This window comes from Cygnus atratus, chromosome 1 (assembly GCF_013377495.2).
Source record: "Cygnus atratus isolate AKBS03 ecotype Queensland, Australia chromosome 1, CAtr_DNAZoo_HiC_assembly, whole genome shotgun sequence".
NCBI classification, from domain to species: Eukaryota; Metazoa; Chordata; class Aves; order Anseriformes; family Anatidae; genus Cygnus; species Cygnus atratus.
Window position 1 is genome coordinate 43,024,251 of NC_066362.1, and position 20,155 is coordinate 43,044,405.

The 20,155-nt window shown below is 46.5% G+C and overlaps 1 protein-coding gene across 10 annotated transcripts in view; it reads left to right on the forward strand.

Annotated features, from left to right (window-relative positions):
• Positions 1–736: 736 nt before the first annotated feature.
• Positions 737–20,155, forward strand: part of ZC3H7B (zinc finger CCCH-type containing 7B) — a 45,328-nt gene continuing 25,909 nt past the window's right edge. For 6 of the 10 annotated variants that reach the window (XM_035543898.2, XM_035543900.2, XM_035543904.2 and 3 more), the window contains exons 1-8: positions 4,629–4,732; positions 6,789–6,849; positions 8,505–8,538; positions 8,902–9,099; positions 9,974–10,132; positions 13,468–13,548; positions 14,928–14,987; positions 16,422–16,464. In XM_035543898.2, coding sequence (XP_035399791.2) covers positions 4,648–4,732; positions 6,789–6,849; positions 8,505–8,538; positions 8,902–9,099; positions 9,974–10,132; positions 13,468–13,548; positions 14,928–14,987; positions 16,422–16,464 — 721 coding nt within the window. In that variant the 5' untranslated portion in view covers positions 4,629–4,647. Of the gene's footprint in view, positions 1,075–4,628; positions 4,733–6,788; positions 6,850–8,504; positions 8,539–8,901; positions 9,100–9,973; positions 10,133–13,467; positions 13,549–14,927; positions 14,988–16,421; positions 16,465–20,155 lie in introns of those variants that run through there. The other 4 variants (XM_035543899.2, XM_035543905.2, XM_050710764.1 and 1 more) reach the window with 2 other exon arrangements.

Sequence of the window (20,155 nt, forward strand, 5' to 3'; positions counted from 1 at the left end):
GTGATCTGTGTACCTCTGTGTTCACAGCCATTTCCCATGACAACATAACTTGTGGTGCCCATCTCCTGCTTCCCCCGATAACTCATCTCCTGGGATTCTCCAGTGTGGGGTATTGTGGCGGTACAATCCACTTTCTGGAAATACTGAAAGATTTGAAATGAGAATAAGCCAATATCTCATTCCCAGGAAGTGCCTAAGCACATATGTGTAAATATAAATATATGTATGTGTATGTATATTATGTATAATATATGTATATTATATAACATAGAATGGCATATAATAATAATATCATTTTATATATACACACAATATCTTCCTTTCTGCACAGGAAGGTTCGAGTTTTTAGAACATCTTATTTACAGGGAAGCTGCTCAGCAGTATGGGATGGAATAAGCGTTTTCTGGCCAGAATAAATAATTTCTCAGAATACGTAATTGCGATGGTCCCCTCCCAGCAAACATATGTGTTTGAGCAAAAGGGTTGCTTCGTGCATGTGATACCCCTTCCCTCCCCCCGGGGGGGTCTTGCAGTTTAGTTCATTGCTGCACTTCACGTGCAAACAGGCACTCTGCAGAGGCAGCTTGGCTTTCTTTTGGGGTATATTCGATATATTGCTAAAGACAACCAGAAAGGAAAAAAAAATGTATTAAAATAAGAATGGAGCTTCGAACATTCCAGCACTTTATTTTTTACTATTATTAATTATTTTTAAGCCTGTTTCACCTTAAAGAATCTCAGAACTGGCCGGGAGGGAAAGATGCGTGCGTGTTTGCCGTGGGAAGCGGTAGCCTCTAGGGCCCAGAGGATATGCGGGAGGCATTTTCTCTTGCTGGTGCGGCTGAGAACGAGCGGCGAGCGAGAGACCTGGAAATGAAAGTAAAGAGCTCAGGAGGCACATGGAGGGAGCTGCAGGGGCAGCCGATCCAGAAGCAGAATGCTCCCTTCTATAATTAAATAGCACTTACTATTATTATTACTTATAGTAATAATACATTAATAATACCTGTAGTAATATAATACCATTTATCAAGGAAAGTTATACATAGTGTGGGGGGGAGAACCCAAGAAGAGGTGAGTCCTTTATTATTATTATTTTGGGGGGATATTTTTTCCTTAATCCTAATGTATATGTGTGTGTGTTTATGTATGTAGAAAGGGGTGGACTTGAGAAACAAGAAAATCTCGATGTTGCTTCATTAAAAAGTAAAGGTTTCGAATACGAACTGCATAGATGAAATGTTGTGTAATTGCAATTTAAAAAAAAAAAAGTAGAGAAAAATAATATTGGCGAGATTTTGAAGCTAACCCCCCCTTCTGCCAAAAATGTGGGGCTTGCAAAAAAAAATAATTGTCAGAGATCCTAATCCCACCCCCTGGAAAAAATGTGGTAGTAGTCTAAAATTGAATAGCTAAGGAAAAAGCCCCTGGGTTTATATTAAAAACTTAGGATTAGTTGTGTTTGTGGTTTGTAGCTTTGAGAGCTGTGTTCGGGTCTGTATTTTGGCTGCAGCTTCTCCTTCTTGTTTGGTATAAACCCCGCGAAGGAGCAGAGGAGCCCAGCTGGAATAGCTTTTCAGATGTACCTTCCTTAGGGGCTTGTAAAGTTTGTCAAATTAGAAGGTTGTGTTTTTGTATTTTTGTATTTTTATTTTTAAAAAATATTGATGCTTTAGACAGTTTCCGGGTAACAGGGGAGGTTATCTTTTTTCTTTTTTTTTTTTTTTTCTTCATAGAGTCGCCTCCCAGACTCCCGGAGATCTGTGATTTTTATTTAAGCGGATGGGGGGTGGGGAAGGATGAAGAGTATGTTTGGGTTTGTTTTCCGTTTTCCTGGAAACCTAGCTATCTCCTGCCGGGGGAGAGCCCTCCCGGCAGGACCTGGGGGGACATAATGCCGGGGTGCCGGGGCCCGGCAGAGCCGAGGGGGGCGCGGGAGGCACCGCCGGCCCCTCTCCGCCCCGGCCGGCCAAGGTGGCGCTTCCGCCCGCGGTGGCCGCTAGGCGAGGCCGGGGATCGGCGGCCTAGTGCTGGGGATGGGGGGGGGAGGAGAGCAGGGGCTGCCGCTTCGCCCGTGTGCGAGCCAGCTCCCGCACTGAAATTTTAAAACGAGGCAGGGGAGGGCGAGCTGGGTGGGCAGGAGACCCGGAGCAAGTGGCCAAGGGATGGCAATGTCACCCTGCTGTCCCAGCTGCACTGCTGGGCCCGTTGGGCTGGGGGCAGGAGGAAGGTGACCTGCAGTAAATGGGGTGTTAGTGTGGGGTGTGAGGCTGGAGGAAGATGAAAAGGGGGGTGAGGAGGGCCAGAGTGATCTCCTGAGGTGATCAGCCTGCCCTCCTAGGGATATGTTGGATGGCCGCTGTTATTTTCTTTTGGGGCTTGGGTGTCATCGCAGACTTGCCCCACATTCACTGGGACCAGGGGATGAAGGGATGGGGTTGTTAGACCTGGTGGACCTGGGGACTCCAGAAGTTGCTGGCTGTAAGAAGTGTTGAAACCCAGGGAGCGGCCCCTGGGAGTGGGCAGGGGACCTTGTTTGTGGTGGGCTGCACAGCTTGATCTGTTTTGCTGCACCACTGAGGTGTCCAGTCTGCAGCCAAAGACTCCCTGTTTGCAGGTTAGCAAATTGTGGAGCCTTTTGCATGGAGGAGAGCGCACAGAGCCTGGGGCTGAGCTCCTGTCTCAGCTTTACAACCTGTCAGTTGCATCTCAGCGTGCTTGTTTCTGGCTGAAATGTTATGGTTGAAGCCTGGAAGTCAGGCAAGTGTGAACTCATTGCCATCCCAGAAATGTATTGTGAAAAACTTTGCCCACATTCAGCTCTGGCAGGGTCCTTGATAAGGTAAATTAAAGTATTCCTGTTCATCTTGTGTTGTCTGGTAAAGTGAATCTACCCGGTTTGTGATTGAGTCACCCTGTTTACTGGCTCATGCTTCCTTTTGAAGGCAAGAAAACCGTTTTGCCGATCTGCAATATTTTATTTCTGTCTGGCAAATAGTTTGTAACTCATTGACAAAACATGAATAAAGTCCTCTCTAGATGCTGGACCAGAGAGGATAAACATCTCTGGACTGAAACGATAAGAGCTTTGTGGTGGGGATATAAATACCCTGGACTCGAATCCTGCTAGCGCTTTGAGCAGACAAGTCTGGACAGACAGATTTAGGGGGAAACAAAGACATTTAGGCACACTGCTTGATGAAATGTTTTCCACTGTGTTTCTAAAAATATTTACAAGACCGAGAAAAAAAGCTAAGCAAGCTCTGTGCTTAAAATTAGTTATGCATCAACCGCGGTGTGGTTGCAGCAGAACCAAAGGGTTGCACGTGTCGGTGGCCGACTGTGCATTGGGTTTGCGGGTGTAACGAGTGTGCAGTTTGGTCCAAGGGTAGAATGAAACACGGAGAAGAGGCTGGAGTGACAAGGGGAGACAGAAATGAGCGAGTTCGCCTGGAAAGCGGCAGGGGAGGTGTGAAGAGCAAAAGGGGCAAGAGGAGTCTGAATGGTAGTCTCCAGGGGCAGTGGGGCAGGCATAACGGAGGAGGAGAACACATGGAGGAAGGTGCCGGTGTGAAGCCGGATCGAACGGGAACAGGGGTTGTTTCCGAGAGATATAAAATAGGTCGTTAGGGCAGCAACATGTGGTGTGCATTTTGAGGGTGTTGCCACGAGAAGATGAGTCTTATGTGTAAAGTAGTGACAGAAGTGTGAAGGTGTGGTGGAGTGCTAGCAGAGGAGGCTGGTCACCCACTTGGAAGGAGAGAGGAATGTGGGGCAGCCCCGGGGTGCAACGGTGTGGAGGGGAGGTCAGGCCCGTGGTTTGTGTCTAAAGAAGGCAGTAGAGGGTCTTGTGTTGGGGAGCACTCGCTGTGGAAGATGAGGCTAGGGCTGCAGAGAGGAAACAGCGTGCAGGGCCCAGAATTTTTTTTATGAGGGTTTTGTAGCAAGGATCAAAACTGTAGCTGGTTATTGTGGGATTTAAAGATGGTCAAGCCATCTAAATGAAGCAAAGATGGAGATGGGCACGTTGGATGTGGTGGCAGTAGTGGTGAGGAGAGAGAAAACAGAAGGGGAGCTGCAGGATGCAAGAGGAGTTGGATAACTGTAGGAAGGAGATGTTTTGGAGACCTTCCCTGTAGTCCTTTGGCTCCACTCCAGCTTTTGGTCAGTAATATTTGAATGCCATTCCCTGTGGGCAAGCAGCAGTAAACAGTTTGGGTTATAACATATGCCCACATCCTGTTGTGGAGGGTGTTTAGCAGTGGGATCGGGGTAGCCATGAGAACAGGTACGGATCTTCTCTTCCTCACTCCTTGCAGTAGTATTTTAAGAAAAGAGCTGAGCTCAGTAGCAGTGGTCGAAGCAGGCTGTGCATATCAGAAGCTTTTCAAGGTGATGCATCCGTTGTGTGGATAAACACAATTGTGAAGGTGTGCCACAGCATTTTTGGAGTGCGGCCATTGACTTTGTGAGGAACAGCCAGTGTTCAACGGCTCTCCCCGCAGTCGCCAATAATCTCCCTTTCCATCAGACCCATGGGCCACCACTTCGCTTCCGTTCCTTTTGTTCCCTCCAGTCTGGCTCATGTCAGGGACCAGCGAGAGCAAGGCTGCTCCTCCAGGGAGGACAGGCTAGGAGCACAAAGTGATGACAGCCACCAGCAGTGACCTCGCTAACCAGGGTACAGTCCCGCCGTATCCGAACAGAGCAGGCAGAGCATGCGCGTGGTTGGGTGAGGCCGATCGGGGCATTTAAAGCTAAGAGCACAGACAGCTAGAAATTCTCCCTTCCTTCCTGTGCTTTCCCTCATGAGCCTTTGTAAGGGTCCCTTGGCTCTTTTACTCTTCCCCTTCCTGCTCCAAATTTCTCTCTTGGTATTTCCCATGGTGGCTTTTTCCCCATCTGCGTCTCTGATGTCCCTCAAAGTTCTCTCCTATGCTGCTTTGGGGTTGCTCTGTCCCCTTCCTTGGCCTTTGCTGCTGTTTGTGTGCAAATAGCTCCTTCTGCTTCTCTACGTCTTGTCTCTTCTCTCTTACTTCTGTCTTTTCAGAGTTTCATGTAAGAAGAAATGTCAAATGAAGTAACTGTGTCTTTTTCTGCCCCTCAAGCCTGTCTGCCTGTAGCTTCAGCGATAATATTAACCTCACAGTCTCCTTGTTATTCCTCCTGATTGCTCATTATCCAGGTTATTTATAAATCATTGCAGGCCTTCTGTTGGTGTTGTGCTGAAGTCTACCTGCTCTTCTCCATCGCTTCTGTTAAAAACCTTTACAGAGACGCTGATTATCACTCACCTTGTCTGCTGGCATTCTGGCTTTCCTCTGCTTGCTGTGCTGCTCATCCCGTTCCACATGCAGCTGCTTAAAATCTCCTACCTGCTGTTTGGACCAGATTGCTTTCAAATTTAATGTCTGATGACTTGCAAAGTGCACGGTATCTCTTTCAAGCCCTTGCTTACTGCTGCTGCCTTTTCTTCCCAGCCTTTATCTCACCACTATCTTTTTTTTTTTTTTTTACCCCCAGCTGCCCTTCTTGGTGAAGGGCAAGTATCAGTTCTACATTTTGCATAGTGCAGAGCACAATCAATAAGGGCTTGCTTAGTTGTCAGGATTGATTTTCACGTACCTTAAAGGTTCCTTCAAGCTGTTCTGGACTGGATGTGCCGTAGGCACCTGAAGATACCTTAGAATGGTAGGGTGGCCTTAATATAAAAGGAAGCCAGGTGATAATGCTTTTCAAGCTGTTGCAGCGTTGAGAAATGATTTTTGTTTTTCTCCTGATCTCTTCAGAGGCAATCCCAGGCTGTGTGAGCATGCTGTCTTCAGCTCCATCTCATCTCAGTGTTTCCGTGCTTGCTGGCTTTGTCCCTCAAATGCTGAACATCATTTGTAATCACAGCTGGCCGATGTCAAGGCAGGGAAATTTGTGGTCATTGACAACTCTTTTTTTTTGGCCACAAAATGTGCCATCTCTTCTCCCCCTTTTTATTCTCCTGTGTGGCAGACCTTGGGGCGAGGTCAGGCAGGAGCTATTCCCATATTTGCCCCCAAACTGCAGGGGATGAAACTTATGTGTCTAATGATGTGCTTCAAACCGATTTGAACTGAGAAAAGGGACATTACTCCAAAATGGTTCCAACATGCTCCTTGCTTGTCTGCACTCTGACCTGGAGCATCCGGGGAGAGGGGAGCCCTGTCCTCCCTTCCAAGGAACATTCCCAAGTCTCTGCTGCTCTTGCCAGCTGATTTTCAGCACGAAATTTCTATTGCTGAGATCCGTTCTTGTCCTTTTGCGTGTACCATAGCAAGCAATTCCATTACCTTCCTAGCATCCCTCTTCGTGCTATGTTTCCAGATGTTTTTAAGTCTGGTCTAGCAGTAAAAATTGTTTATCGTGGGAGGGTCCCCGCACAAATTCCTGATGTCACTGCCAGTGCAGGGAAAAAGCTGATTGGTTTTTTTCCTCCTTTCCTAGAAGGCAGTCATGATTACGGTTGGTTCCCATTGCTTTATTTACCGGGAGTCTTAAGTTTAGAGCTCAAATTGAAGCGACTCCTCTTTGCCTGCGTATCCTGGCAATGGCATGTGAGAAAAAGCAGATGCAGGGAAGTGAGCTGCTGGCTGTCCTTTGTCTGCTGTGTGGATAAATCATGGACTTCGGTGTTCTGGGCATCTGGTCTGGAACATTTTGTTAGTAGTGAATTCAGGCACACACAAAATACCGTGCTGCTTAATTGCCAGTGAGACCTGTAATGACTCATTTTGTGTGTTTTTTTTTTTCCTCTGCAGCAACTATAATGGAGAGACAGAAGAGAAAACAAGAAATAGAGAAAGGACTTCAGTTCATTCAGTAAGTGGACAACTTCATTGTTTCCTGTGGCTTTGGAGTTGGCTATCGTTATATCAAGGGCTGTAGAAACTGAGTTCTTCCTGTTCACCTTTCGTAGGGAGGAACATAGCGTTCCCATTTTGTAGGTAGGGAAAGCAGGGTAAATGAATTGCCAGGTGCCCCACGTGCTGCCGGTAGCAGGAAGAGATGGCCTGGGTCTTTTACAGTTGCCAATGTGGTTGTTGCCTCGTGTCTCTCTTCTCTGAATATCTGTGGCCTTCTAGAGCTTGGGGTGATTGCATGCGTGGTGACTATGAGACCAAGTACTTCCTTATGAAGTACAGGACTGCTTTCCCTAGAGTGGCTGAGTAAGCAAAAGCACTAAGGTCCAAGTTGCATAGTGAGTAGGGAAGCAGTGAGATAGTAATCAGGTTTTTGTTTCATTTTGTTTTCTTAAGGTCTGCTTTGAGTCCTGCAGTTAAGGCTGAAATCTATTTATCCACAGCAGGAAAAAAAAGCCAAGTTTCCCATGTTACATACTTAGGTCCTGTGGCATGACAATCATATCTTTACCCCAGTCTGAGACTAAACCTGGCTGATAACGCAGTCTCAGACAGGCAGTTGTGAGGTTTATTCTGATACCATTTATGAAAATGCGTAAGGTTCCCAGAAATAAAGTCATTTAGAAATACAGGATATTGACTGTGCCTCTGGAATGTATCCTGAACTTTGAACCAGGGGAAGTGTCATTTATTGGCTTATTTTGATTTGAAAGAGGTGTAGTCCAATTTTATATGCAGCCTGAATGTTTCTTACAATGCCGTAGCATTTCCGTTTGGTACTGCTGAAATCTAAAAAAGTTTAGTCTCTGACCAGTAAGATCACGTATACAGTGCTGTATTTCAAAGATCAGGAGGGCCATGAAAGTTGCTAAGGATTTCTCTAGAGCTTAATGTTATCTATTTGAAGAGAAAAAAATATGCGTGGACCAAACCTGGATGACCGAGGTGGTCTGACTTGAGGAATGGAACCTTTTGCCTAGGTCTCAGTGCTGTTGTGGGATGAGTGTTGTCTACACAAGCACTGCCAGTTTTGTGGCACAGCCTGGCAGCCTTGGCCAAGACAGCCAGAAGTCAATGACCTCCTGCACTTGGACTGTTTTCTCCTTTCCTTCTGTTTGTGGTGTAGGCCTAAAGGCATGTGGCCGAGGTAAAACAGAGCAAAGTGATTGCATTTCTCACTGTATGTCTTTTCTGTAATCACACAGAGGATTTGAGGAGTTCTTGGAGCGACCAGTCTGTTGCCTCTCTTAAAATATTCTCATATTCTCCATGACAATCTTTCATGGGACTTTCTCAGAGATGTTTTTTTATAGGTGGCTGTCTGAAGGCAACATTACCAAAGATCATATATGCACAGGGAAGAGCTGACAATAAGATTCCACTAGTCTCAAATCCTTCTGGGACTTGACCATCTCTTGGCACCACTGTGGCCATCACTGAACGTAATGCTCCCTAATTGTCTTCTCTTCACCCCAGCTGCCTTTGAAGTGATAAAATGTTTGGTAACTCACTGAGATCATCAAAACGGGACTGGAAGGATAGTTTCTTCATCAAACAAAAGTGTTTGCATGGATGCCTGTGTCATAAGCTTTTTTTCCTCTTTTTTTTTTTCAGGTCCACATTACCCTTAAGCCAAGAAGATTATGAGGTAATTAAAAGTTTGTTTTCTGATGTTAGGAACCCTTTGGTTAATAAGATTCGTTCTATTGCACAGCCATTAGTTTACATACCAGAAGTGGAGAGCATGGGGTGGTTTGTATAAAAGTGTTAAGGATTCTGACAAGGACAACTTTCAGAGAAAGAAGGAGATACTGTTCAAGAAGGAAGGACATTAGACTGAATTATTCTCATCTACCAAAAGACTGATGTTTTTGAGAGGCGAGTAGGGAGGCAGGAGAATCTTAGTGGGCAGGAAGGTTGCTAAAACATATGGAAGGAAACGGGAAATTAGGAAACTGCTCCTGTCTCTGGATCCCTGTTTCAGTCTGTTTGTTCTCTCCCTACTACCCAGGCCTTTTTGCAGAAGCTGGTGAGAAACCTGTTTGCAGAGGGCAATGATTTGTTTCGAGAGAAGGATTTCAAGCTTTCACTGGTACAGTATGTAGAAGGGCTGAATGTGGCGGATTACGCAGCCTCTGACGAGGTGACCATCCCAAAGGAACTCCTGTGCAAGCTGCATGTCAACCGAGCTGCCTGCTACTTCGCCATGGTGAGCACCCTCCCAGGTCATCCCCAAGAGCCAGGGTGGACATCTGGATTGCTTTGGGTGCCGTGCGATTGGAAAAGGTGTCAGGAGGGATTCAGCCCCAGCACTGGAGGAGATGGTGACACATTGAGAACGTTGATACCTCCTCACTGTACACTGCGTCTTGCAAGACCAGAGGAAGGATGTGAAGGAGAGGGGGCCTGCCTTTGTTGGTCAGGCCTAAGGTACTGAGAAAGCAGTTCAGGTCTGCGTTGGTGAGGAGTTCTGGAGTTCTTCACAGTCTGGAGATCAGATTGTAAAGAGCCAGTGCCTTCCGGTACTGACTCTTTGAGTGTTGTTCTGGAGGTTTGCCTTCTCAAATCTATGAGGCACTGGAAGACAGTGAGAAAGAAGGTTTTGGGTCGTGGCAGAGCTTTCAGTACACATATGGAAAAAGATTCTGAAATACTCAGGCTCTAAAAGGCTGTGTTCTTCCACTTTCCTCAGGAATGCAACAGCTTTCCTTTATGGCACAACCCCAAAGCAGGTCCATCCTGTTCATAATGAGACTGAGTCCCGTGAAAAAAAGTTAGCAGGCAGTCACGTAATTAAAGACTGTCAAATGTAACATGCCCAAGGTAGAGGGGGAAGTAAGATAAGGTTGCTCAAGCAGCCTGAATTCTAGCATTCACAAATTTTGAAGTGTTTTTTGTTTTGAAGACTTAACAAAATGTTCTATTACTGAAGTTTTTCTGTTTGCATGTGATGTAATGTACGTATTTCCAACTGCCTTTTACATGCTTTTATATTTCTGCTGAGAGATACAGCACTTGGATTCAGACAGAGAGGGGTTAGTCTGCTGTGCCACGGCTGACTCGAGGTGGTTTCTTCCATGCAGGGGTTGTATGAGAAGGCACTGGAAGACAGCGAGAAGGCTTTAGGTCTCGACAAGGAGAACATCCGAGCGCTCTTCCGGAAAGCCCGCTCTCTAAATGAGCTTGGAAGACACAAAGAAGCATATGAGTGTAATAGCCGGTGTTTGCTGTCCCTCCCCCATGTAAGTTTTTGTCTCACACCTCATCTCAATTTCTGTGGCTCACCACCTTGCTCTTCCATCGCATAGCGTTTAGTGTGACACCTGAGGATAGAGGAAGGGGAAAGTTGTCTATTCCTGGTGACGTGCTTATGCCCAGGATGCTTCTCTCTCTCCCTCTCTCTCACTTGGAGAGGATGTTTGAATTCTTAAATTTCTTCAGTCCAAGTCACCATCTACACAATGCCAGCCAGAGACACTGCTCAGTTCCAGCAGGTTTGCTGGCCTATCTGTGAGGAGCAAAAACTTGCCCTAGCAGAATAGGATCCAAGGCCATGAGGTTGTTTTAAATAGCTGGTTTTATATGCCTGATGAGAATACTATGAGAATGGCACAAGTAGGAACTGGAGCCCTGTAAGGAAAACATGTATTCTTTTCCTGTTTGGGATAAAAATATCTGATGTTTTAGTTAATAATTGCTAAGGCAAGCTGACAAAGGGGTTTTTTTATTAGTTCTTGAAAGACATGTGAAGGAGTCCTAGGTGATTACTGGTATGTTCACAGGTGTGTAATTTTTTTTTGCCTTCAGAGGGGACTATCTCCATATATTAGGCCCTAGATATTTTCCTAATAATGCTTTTATTGAGCCTTCTTTTAGGCCAGATAATTGAACAGATAAATAGACTGTGATTAGATACTACTGGGTACTGGTTGTCTTTGCTAAATTTGATTCTGATCCATCATAGTAATGCTATTACAAGAAAAATGCAACTGCTTCAGCAGAAGTTAATTTTTCTTTTTTATTAGAATTACAGAAGCAATCTTTGAAAGCAAAGCCACGTTAGCAGTTAGTTGCTCCTTTTATGTTCATGGTTTCCTTGACTTGGCAGAACAAGGTGACCAAAACCACTGAAGGTATTATGTTAGTTCTTAAATCCTTTTATAAACAAAGCTATCTCATACATCTGTTCATGTAGAACTGCATGTGGCTATGTCTCACAATGCAACTGAGCCGCGTTAGTGTATGGTTAAAACATTACGGTCATGGTGGTCTACAAACATTTTATCAAACGTCTCTGGGTCAGGATAACTCAACCTTACAAGTTCTATATCAAGACATCTACATTCCTGACTCTAAACAGTTCAGTCTTGTAAATTAAAGTATCCCATTGCCTTGTTGCCTGTTTGACAGAAATCACACGCCTTCTCTGCATCAGAGGCAAGTCATGCTATCCACCATCTCAATTCTCTTTCCATTACACCAGTTGCTAGGCCTCTGGAGCAACCAGGTGCTTCCAGCTTGCGTTGCCGTAACAGTTGAGAACTTTGTTGTGGTCAAAGCAGAGGAAGTATTAAAACTTGCAGTGATGAAGGCACTACCACGCAGTTGACTCATTGTCTAGCAGAGTTAACTGGGTGCAGATATTCAGCACTGATAGTTTGCAGAGGTTCCCAGCGTGGTGAGGCTGATATTTCTCAGTGGCCTGCTTTTTGTATGGCACAAAGGGAGGTAGCAGCATATTTTTATTTATGTTTTATTTTTTTTTAGGATGTTGGAGGAGAGCATTTTGTAATCCCTTGTTGAGCATCCCCTTGTTTAGGAGGGAGGTAGTAAGCACCTGATGGTAGTATTTGGCTGAGGAGGCTAAAGAAAGATCTAGAAGATGACAAAGAGAAAGTAAGCCCTCAGGCCTTCTTGACAAAAAGGACCACAATTAACTACATGCTCTTGGGAGGTGGAGGTAGTCCAGAGAAAAATACATTGTTGATCTTAGCCAAGCATCAGAGGGAACACGTCAGAGTGACGATGGAATGTGGAGTTGGATAGGGTGAACCTGGTAGGCGTCAGTGTCAGATCAATGAAAAGCAATTATGCTGGAGGTCTTTCTGGTGAATTTTCCACAAGGAGCTGGAAAACGTCAGACTTCAGAAAACACCTGAGAGAGTGTTTGGAAAGGCAGAAGAACCAGAGGCAAGCAGAGAACTGAAAACATGATTGGGGTCCAGTATTGATAAAGACAGAGTGATTGATGGTGGTGTCAGAAGGATCTGAGAGTTGGAAGAAAGTGAGGAGGGAGAAGCAACCGTAAGATTTGACCAAGAGTGGGTTTCTGGAGTGTATGGGGACAGTTTCAGGAGAGGAAGGTACATCCTGAAGAGGCATAAGATGGAGAGAGAAGGGGACATGAGCAAACTAGATTTTTTCTTCACTGAATTCAGAGAAGACCGTGACCTGACCAACATTGAGGGTGTGGGGGAGCAAGTACAGTCAAAATTTGGCACTCCAAATTGATACTGTGGGATAGAAGACCCAGAGGCTAGTGAGGGGCTGAAAGAGAAAAGATGAACCTTCAGAGAGAAGGAAGCTGGAAAAAAAAAACACAAAATTACATAGTAAGTAGAGAGAGAGGAGCAAGATTTAGGTTCGGAGGTCAAGAGAGGAGATGTTGTGGCATTAAGGAGGGATATCGCAATAGATTGGGCAGGTATGTTTTCCTTCTTTCAAGAAACTGTTGAAGTACTCCAGTATTTTTGCCAACAGAGAAGGAGAGGAAAGCAGAAGGAAGTTAGCAGAAGTTGCTGATGGTAAATAAGTGAAAAGGTTTGTGGCAGATTGTAAGTCGGGGTGGAGCTAGAGAGGGTGGAGCACGGCCCAGAACTTTGTTCAAAGCCTGTGGTGGTGTGAGAGTGGGCCTGGTCAGTGAGCTGGGAGGATGGTTAATGGCACGCAGGGCGGGAAGCAGAAGGATCTCTTGGCTAAGCTGAGGCTGTTTAACCAGAGGTGGAGTTGGTGAAAGGGCCTGGTAGCTACTAAGTTGGAAGCTGAGACTTGGTTTCAGCTGTACAAACAAACAAATCAGGCTAGTAAATACTGTCTGCATATCAGAACTGTTTGTTAGCTCTGTGGCTGGCAGAAAGGGAAGGCACGCAGGCATGCGTGGAAGGCATGCAGGAAGGCACGCAGGCTCCTTCTTCCCAGCCATGGGGACCTTGTGGAATCAGCCCCCAGCCACCTGTGACAGCCCCCTCAGCCGTATTGTCAATGGCACTCATGAACCCTGCCTTCAGAGACCGAGTGCTTTCTTGCAAGCAGATAACTGCTTCTCATTTTCTGCAGCATCAGAAGAGCGTGGGGTGAGGTCCTGGTGCAACCTCAGTGTCTCAGCAGGAACAAGAACACTCTGGTCTGCATGGGCTCTCCTAGGGCTGCTCTGGCAATTGTCCACCTGCTGCTGTCTACAAGTGAGGCTTCTTGGCACAGCCCAGTGTGGAGAGCTGCATTCCTGTTTGTTTTGTTTTGTTTTGTGTGCCACAAAGACACTGAACTGAAAGTGTCCTTGCAATGCTTTTGTCCCCAGGATGAGAGTGTCACGCAGCTGGGACAGGAGCTTGCCCAGAAGCTGGGACTGAGGGTTCGGAAAGCGTACAAAAGGCCTCAGGTATGGCTTTTTTTTTTCTTTTCCTAGAGACTGTCCTTTGACTCTTCCAGGTTTACTTCTGCAGAAGTGGTAGGTGCTGCTCTGCCGCTGTAGACACACGTATACTGCCCTGCAGTCCCTACAGCGGGCTGCTGGCTACCCTGCTTGCCCTGACCCTCTGACTCACCTTTGCCTTAATCCATTTCTAACCCCACTGCTGCCCTGGGTCTACTGCTGCGATATTTCCCGTGTCTCCAGCTAATCCGGGCTGGTGCTGCAGCAGAAGCCTCTGATGTATTTGGGAGCCTGTACCTCCGTGAGAAGGGGAACATGCGGCCTGATCCCAAAGGAGATTTTGCCTCACAGTCCTTTCCTTCTTAGGGGAACGTGTCAGGTACACATCTGGGCAGATGCTAGGAAAGAAGGCAGCCAAAAGCAAGCCGTGGGTCCAGTTAATTGACCCCAGTGGCTGTATCTGTAACCTGCCTCTAAAAGAAAAGTGCTGCAGTAACTGGCGTGCTCTGTTGGTATGGAAATGTATACTCCGGGATGGAGCTAGAGGGCGTTAAGCCACTGCTGGCCCTCTTGGATAAACCTGCCTCGCTCATGGAAAATCCCGGGGTGCATTTTCAGGAGTAAGCAGCATCAGCTAGTGTTCACTGAGTGTTCACTGAATGACAGACAGTGCGCCTCTGTGAGGCACCTCTGCCCAGCTGCATCCTCAGCCCCGTGCACAGTGGTGCGTAGTACACCTCCAGGGGAGCACCTCTGCAGTATTTGGTGACGTGATCCCTGGGCATCCAGTCTGTCTGCAGAGAGCTTTTTGGGAAAATGGTGCTCTGACATCATATTCCTCTCCGTGACAAACCTCACGTGTGATCAGCCCACCCCAAAACCCCTTGATGTTGTAGCAACTGTCAGCACTCTGAGACGGTTCCGTCGCAAAGTAAGGGAAGTTTTACGCTGAAATATTTTTTGTAGAAAAGTTAGAAAAACAAAGATCAGAAAATCCAAAATTATTTTATTGCTTGAAATTCGTTGATTGGTATTTTGGTAGTGCCTTGCTATCTCTTGTGTTGACTTCCAGCTTTCATTCCCGTGTTGTAAAGCCTTCCCAGAGCAGTAATGTTTTAATGAAAAGGCAAAAACTTCTGTTACTTAGGAACCGTTTTCACTTCTTGATTGTGCATTGGGTGCTGGGTGTTCTGCACTAAGGTGTCCATGATAAATACATGGCACTGCCAGCGTTCAGAAAACTGTACCCTCGTACACAGAGGTATGCCTTTTGGGGTAGCTTTTATTTATTTTCCTGAAAGGAAAACTGTATTGTAACCCACCTTTACCTCGTTTACAAGCATTCATGAGTTGCCTTTGTTCTAAGACATCTCTCTTCCTTGCAGCAGGAATTGGAAACATTCTCTCTACTCAGTAATGGCACATCAATCAATTTGTCAAATCAGGTATAGTTTGCACCCTGTAGTTCTTACTGTTCGTGGATCGCAACTAGAATGCTTATGAGCTTTATTTACATGCACAATTGTAGCTGTCTTCTAGGATTTAAATGTTCTAATTAGCGTGTTCCCCTTTTAAGAAATATTGTCAAGGAAATTAATTTCTTTGAAAATATTTCTGGTGAAAACACTTTTGCTATCAACAGACCGCTGAAGGTGATTGTTTTTCGTGGTTACTGTGAATGTTTGTTTTCTTGTGTATTTAAAGAAGTTTCAGGTCTCAAGTTTTTTCATGGTTAGGACAACAGTAAGTAAAAATCAGAAAATGCAACTGCTGAAGAAACATGCGAAATTAAATCACACAACGTAGTTTCGTTGTCCAGAATTGAGCAAGGTACATAGAGGGTTTATGTATTCTTTGTGTTGTTCTTTGAACTGGGAGATCCAGCTTGGGCAGAGCTCTGTGCAAATAATAAACCAAAATATCTGAAATTGCCAATTTCCGTGTGCCACCACTGGCTACCAAGGGGAAGAAGAAGGAAAAAAAAAAAAGCCTTGATGCTTTTACAGGCTGTTTGGTACTTCACACAACTCCTTAAAGCAAGCAAACCATAAAACCGTGAAAATTGACATTTGGTGTGACAAGAGGGGTTACTAAAGAATCAGTTTACCTGCCACTGCTCAGTGACTTGCCTTCACATCTTCCTAGGGGGGCAAGTCAGCTGTCTTTTATAGTTGTATCTAGGTTTTGATTTGAAAATCTTCCATTTTGCAAGAAATTATAATACTGCAAACAGTAGAAGTTGCAAAAACTATTGCAGTAGATGCAGTATCTCAAATGTAATGCTTTCCTAGTACCTTTATAAGTTTACGCTGAAAGCACACATACTTGCCTCTGTTTATGTTTCTGTAAAATACGGGCTTTTTTTATTCCTTGCCTGAAGCTCCAAGTCAGCAGTTGTCTTGGCGGAAACCTTTTCCTGTTTTGAGTTTGCTGTAAAAGTTTGCGGTTATTAGATTGCAAAATATGTGAACTACGAAAAGGAATGTTGTGTAAGATCAGGCTAATCAGATCTCGCACTGCACAGGGCTGACCGACTGGTTTGTCCTGAGACGTGGGACACGGTATTCTCATCCACACATGAAAAAGCCAAGTCTGTGTACAGATTTGCTCACGTGGTTGGGCATTATGCAGAGCTGGTACCCTTTGCAGAAACAGGATTAGTCCACTGCTGAAGGTGAAAATGAACAGGCTCTTCGGATGAATGGCCTTTTAAAGTTCAGTGGTTTTACTGCTCTTGCACTGAAAGAGGCAATAAAGGAAAAGAAAGGGCCAAATACGTTTAGGAGTAGTAAAGGGTCTCATCTGTGAAGTGTGAATATCTTTTTAAAGATGAATTTGTGGTGATAATTTCTCTCCTCTTTCCTATGCCCTCTTTGCAGACCACTTCCAATGGTTTGGGTTCGATTGATGACATTGAAACAGGTAAAGACATTTCTGTTCTCTGATTTTTGTGTTGTCAATAAGGTATCTGACCAGGCTGGTGGGCCTGAGAGGTTCATCATCTTCATTTTTGTCTCTTCTGCGTACTTTGATGACTAGGAGGAGGAAAAGATGGTGGGAAGCAGGAGCGTATGAGATTATTACCTTAACTGGTTTCTCCTCACATCTTGAGATTTGCAGTCAGCTACTGAGGCACTGGCTGAGGGGAAAATGAGGCAGAGCAGGTGCTTACCTGCTAGTACCTCCTACAGAAAAGCTTTTTGTCCGGGCCCAGTGAGGGACATCTCCGGGAATTAAAAGGATCTGCTGAGGTTCACAACCTCCTCCAGTTGTGCTTTCTTCAAGTTAGCCTTGGCAAAGCTTCTGAAATTCTTCTGTAAGCTCCCAGACAAAACAGCCTAGATAAAGTGAAGTTAAGGTTGTAGGCAACTGTCTGTGCTCTGAGCACGTGTGGTCCTCCAGGACGTTGAGATGGAGGAGTTGAAAACAAAAGGAGCTGGGAGGGCCCCAGGGAGAGCTTTGCTCTGTGCTAGGCACCGAGGAGGAGCAGAGTGAGGGCCACAGGGTTGCTTTTCTCAGGCTGGGAATCAAGTGACCTTAACTCTGCCCCTGTAGAAAGGCTAGCTGGGTGCTTTGCCCTCTGTCGTGTGCTGGAGCATTTTAAGTCGTGACTCTGAGCGTGTCAGTCTCTGCTCCTTCGAAAGGTAGCTGCAGTGCTAAGCGTGAAGGCTTGCCGCCGCAGTTGGCTGTTGCTCTTTTTATAGAAAGACACTAATTTCATAATCCGTGATGATAATTCGGTGTCTGGTTTGGAAAACATGTTCGTTCTCCGTTGAATGCTGGTTTGATAACTGAATGCTGCATGCAATCATGAGACCCACTTCCACAACACTAAGAGAGTTTTTCTTATTATCTTGCTGTGCTAAGATGAACCGGACTCTGACTGCAGCGTGAAGAATGCCTGCATCCAGGAGGCTCTTTGTCTAGTCAGGATTTGTTGTAAGAGCAGCATGCCAGCTTTGCTGCAGTTCAGGCAGAGAGAACATTTTCTGCTGGATCTTTTCAAAGCCCCTGAAATGATATGTTACCCGTTGCCCCGAGACTGGCACGCCATGAGCAGAGCTCTGGGTGCCAGCTACCTTGAGCATTTCAGATTAAAAGCTTTTTTAGTAAGGTTGTTGTGGGTTTTTGGCGGTGGTGGTTTTTGGTTTTGTTCTGTTTCGAGATGCAAACTCCTGAAGCCCCTTCCCCCATGCTTTGCTTGAAGTCATCTGATTAACTCGGCCCTGCCCCGCACAGATCATGGCTCAGATGTGGCTCAGTATGGCCTTTGGCCAGCAAATGCACAGGGGGAACAACTGCGTTTTGGGACGCGGAGCGAGAAACAGGGCTCTTAAGGGCACTGTATTCACCTCGCTGGGCACGGTGGCTGATGGTCAAGCTCAGTAGATGGGGGCATCCTGGGGAAAGCAGGAATGGGAAAGCAGAGGTAGGGGAGGAGACAGGATGGCGGGGAACGGGAGCGGGTGGCTGGAAGGAGGGCAGGGTTTGGGTGGTCAGGGGGAGGGGAGCAGGCGATTCTTCTGTTTGCAGGCAGTGGGATCTCTTGGTTCCCTTGTCTTCTCCCCGCCCTTCACACGCACTGAGCTGTGGGGCATCCCTTCTCTTCCTCTGCCTTTCGATCACGCATTCAGCTTTTCAGGGGTTTGGGCCTCCAAGGGCATTTGAGGACATTGCTCTGCTTCCCAGTCCGACTGGGAACAGGAGGCCTCGCTCGTTCCTCAGAGAAGGTTTGTGCTTCTGGATCCCTCGAGGCTGTATCATTGGGAACCCTTCTGCTCCCCCCTGCACGTGTCCCCGGCCCCTCCAGCGTGTCCTGAACTTCTCGTTGGCCCTCGGAGGGATCTTGACAGTACTCCAGATTTAAACATCTGAAAAATGGGGAGGGACAAGCAGTCCCTTTGAAATCTGGCTGAGCTACCAGCGATGAGGCCAGCACCGAGGGGAAGCTGAATGGCTGGCTCCCGAGCGTGGCTGGAGGGTCCGCGACGAAGGGAGGTGAGCTGAGAGAAGTCCTTGCAAAGGGGGCATGGGGTTAGGGCTGGGCCTGATCTGAGGGACGGCTTTGGAAGGATGTGTAAGGTTGTGAAGGGGAACCGGTATCTATCTGTTCCTTGCTGCTTCCCCCTGCTTTCCCTTGCCTTCTGCCATGGCTTGGCCTCCAGCGCTTTGCACAGCGACCTCGGCTGCCGTCCTCCTACTCCCGACAAAAATGCAGGAGGAAAGGTTGCAGGGGGCGGTGGCTGGAGATAAAGGGGCCCGTGCCTGTGTGTCAGCTCTGCTGTTGCTCTGTTCAGGACTCGGGGGGTTGCAGGAATTGCTGGTTTGCTGAGCTGGCTCTACGGAAGGCGTCCACACGGTCCTCAGGCAGCGACGTGGCGTTACAGCCCCACGTAGAAAGAGACAACTGAGGTCTCGTGGAGGCTGAGTACACAGAGCTCGTCCAGACAAGATGCAGTACCTCTCCTTGGATGAAGATTTGCATGTCAGAAGCTTGTCTAGTCTCTTTCCATTCTTATCAGCCCTTCTAATAAAGGCTGTTGTCTCTCCCTCCAAACTTAGCCTTGCGCACACCTTAGACTGCCACAGATACAGTGCAGCCACTGCTGTATGGACGGAGAAGGTAGCACCTTTTTTCTGATTTCTTTTCTTTTATTCCAGGACATCTTCACAGGGGCAGAATTAAGGTAGTTTGGGTGCTTGGTTTGAGAACTGCAAATGTAATGCTGCATTTCCTGAATTTCTAACATTTGAACTTTTTTTTTAACCTTTAATTTTTTTTGAGAATAAAATGCTCTTCTGTGAGGAATCTGTGCTTGTAACCTTAACTTCACTTAACAGAGGTTTATTTTGCATGATGGGAACATCTTAGCTTTTCTGTAGCGTACCAGAAGGGTAAGGAAACCTTAGGAAAAATCCCTGCTCCTCTCATGCCCCAACCCGTGCTCACAGAAGTTTCTAAGGGGATGTTTGGTGCTGAAGTGTTGAGGGGGAACATGGGGAGCATCCTCCCACCTGCAGACATCAGGAAGCACTCGAGCAGGAAATTTTCTTGGGTAAAGACAGCTGAGTGAGTCTGATGGGGTTTTTTGGGGACACGTTGATAGCACGGCCTGGTCTGAGCCCCTGATCTCTGACTCTTCCCAGCAGGACCTCGTGTTTTTATCTTCTGCCATCCAGAATGCCTGAGGGTTTAGAGAGGGGGTGCGAGTAAGCAAGCTTTCAGCTGGGATATCAAAGCTCCAAGGAGCAGAGGAGGCGGTGATCTCTGCCAAGTGCATTAATGAGAAACATTAAAGAAAACACCAGGCGGTAGGTTGTATAGAAATGGGATTACGTGCCCCTGGCCCTCAGTCCTGGCCGCAGCAAATTCAGTAAGTGGTCAGCCACAGGCTTTGTATTGTTCTGGTTCCTGCTTGCCAGATCCGGACAGTCAGTCTGTGCGCTGGCCTTTAGAGCATATTTCAGCTATCAGTGAGCCACTGGAGATCGGGAACAAATATCAAAGGGCAAGAACTCTTGAGACCAGAGCCCTCCTCTGAAAACTCGACGTACGTGGTGTTTGTGATTTGATGGAGCTGTACAGTACTGTTTTTTTTCCAGGCTGTGCTCT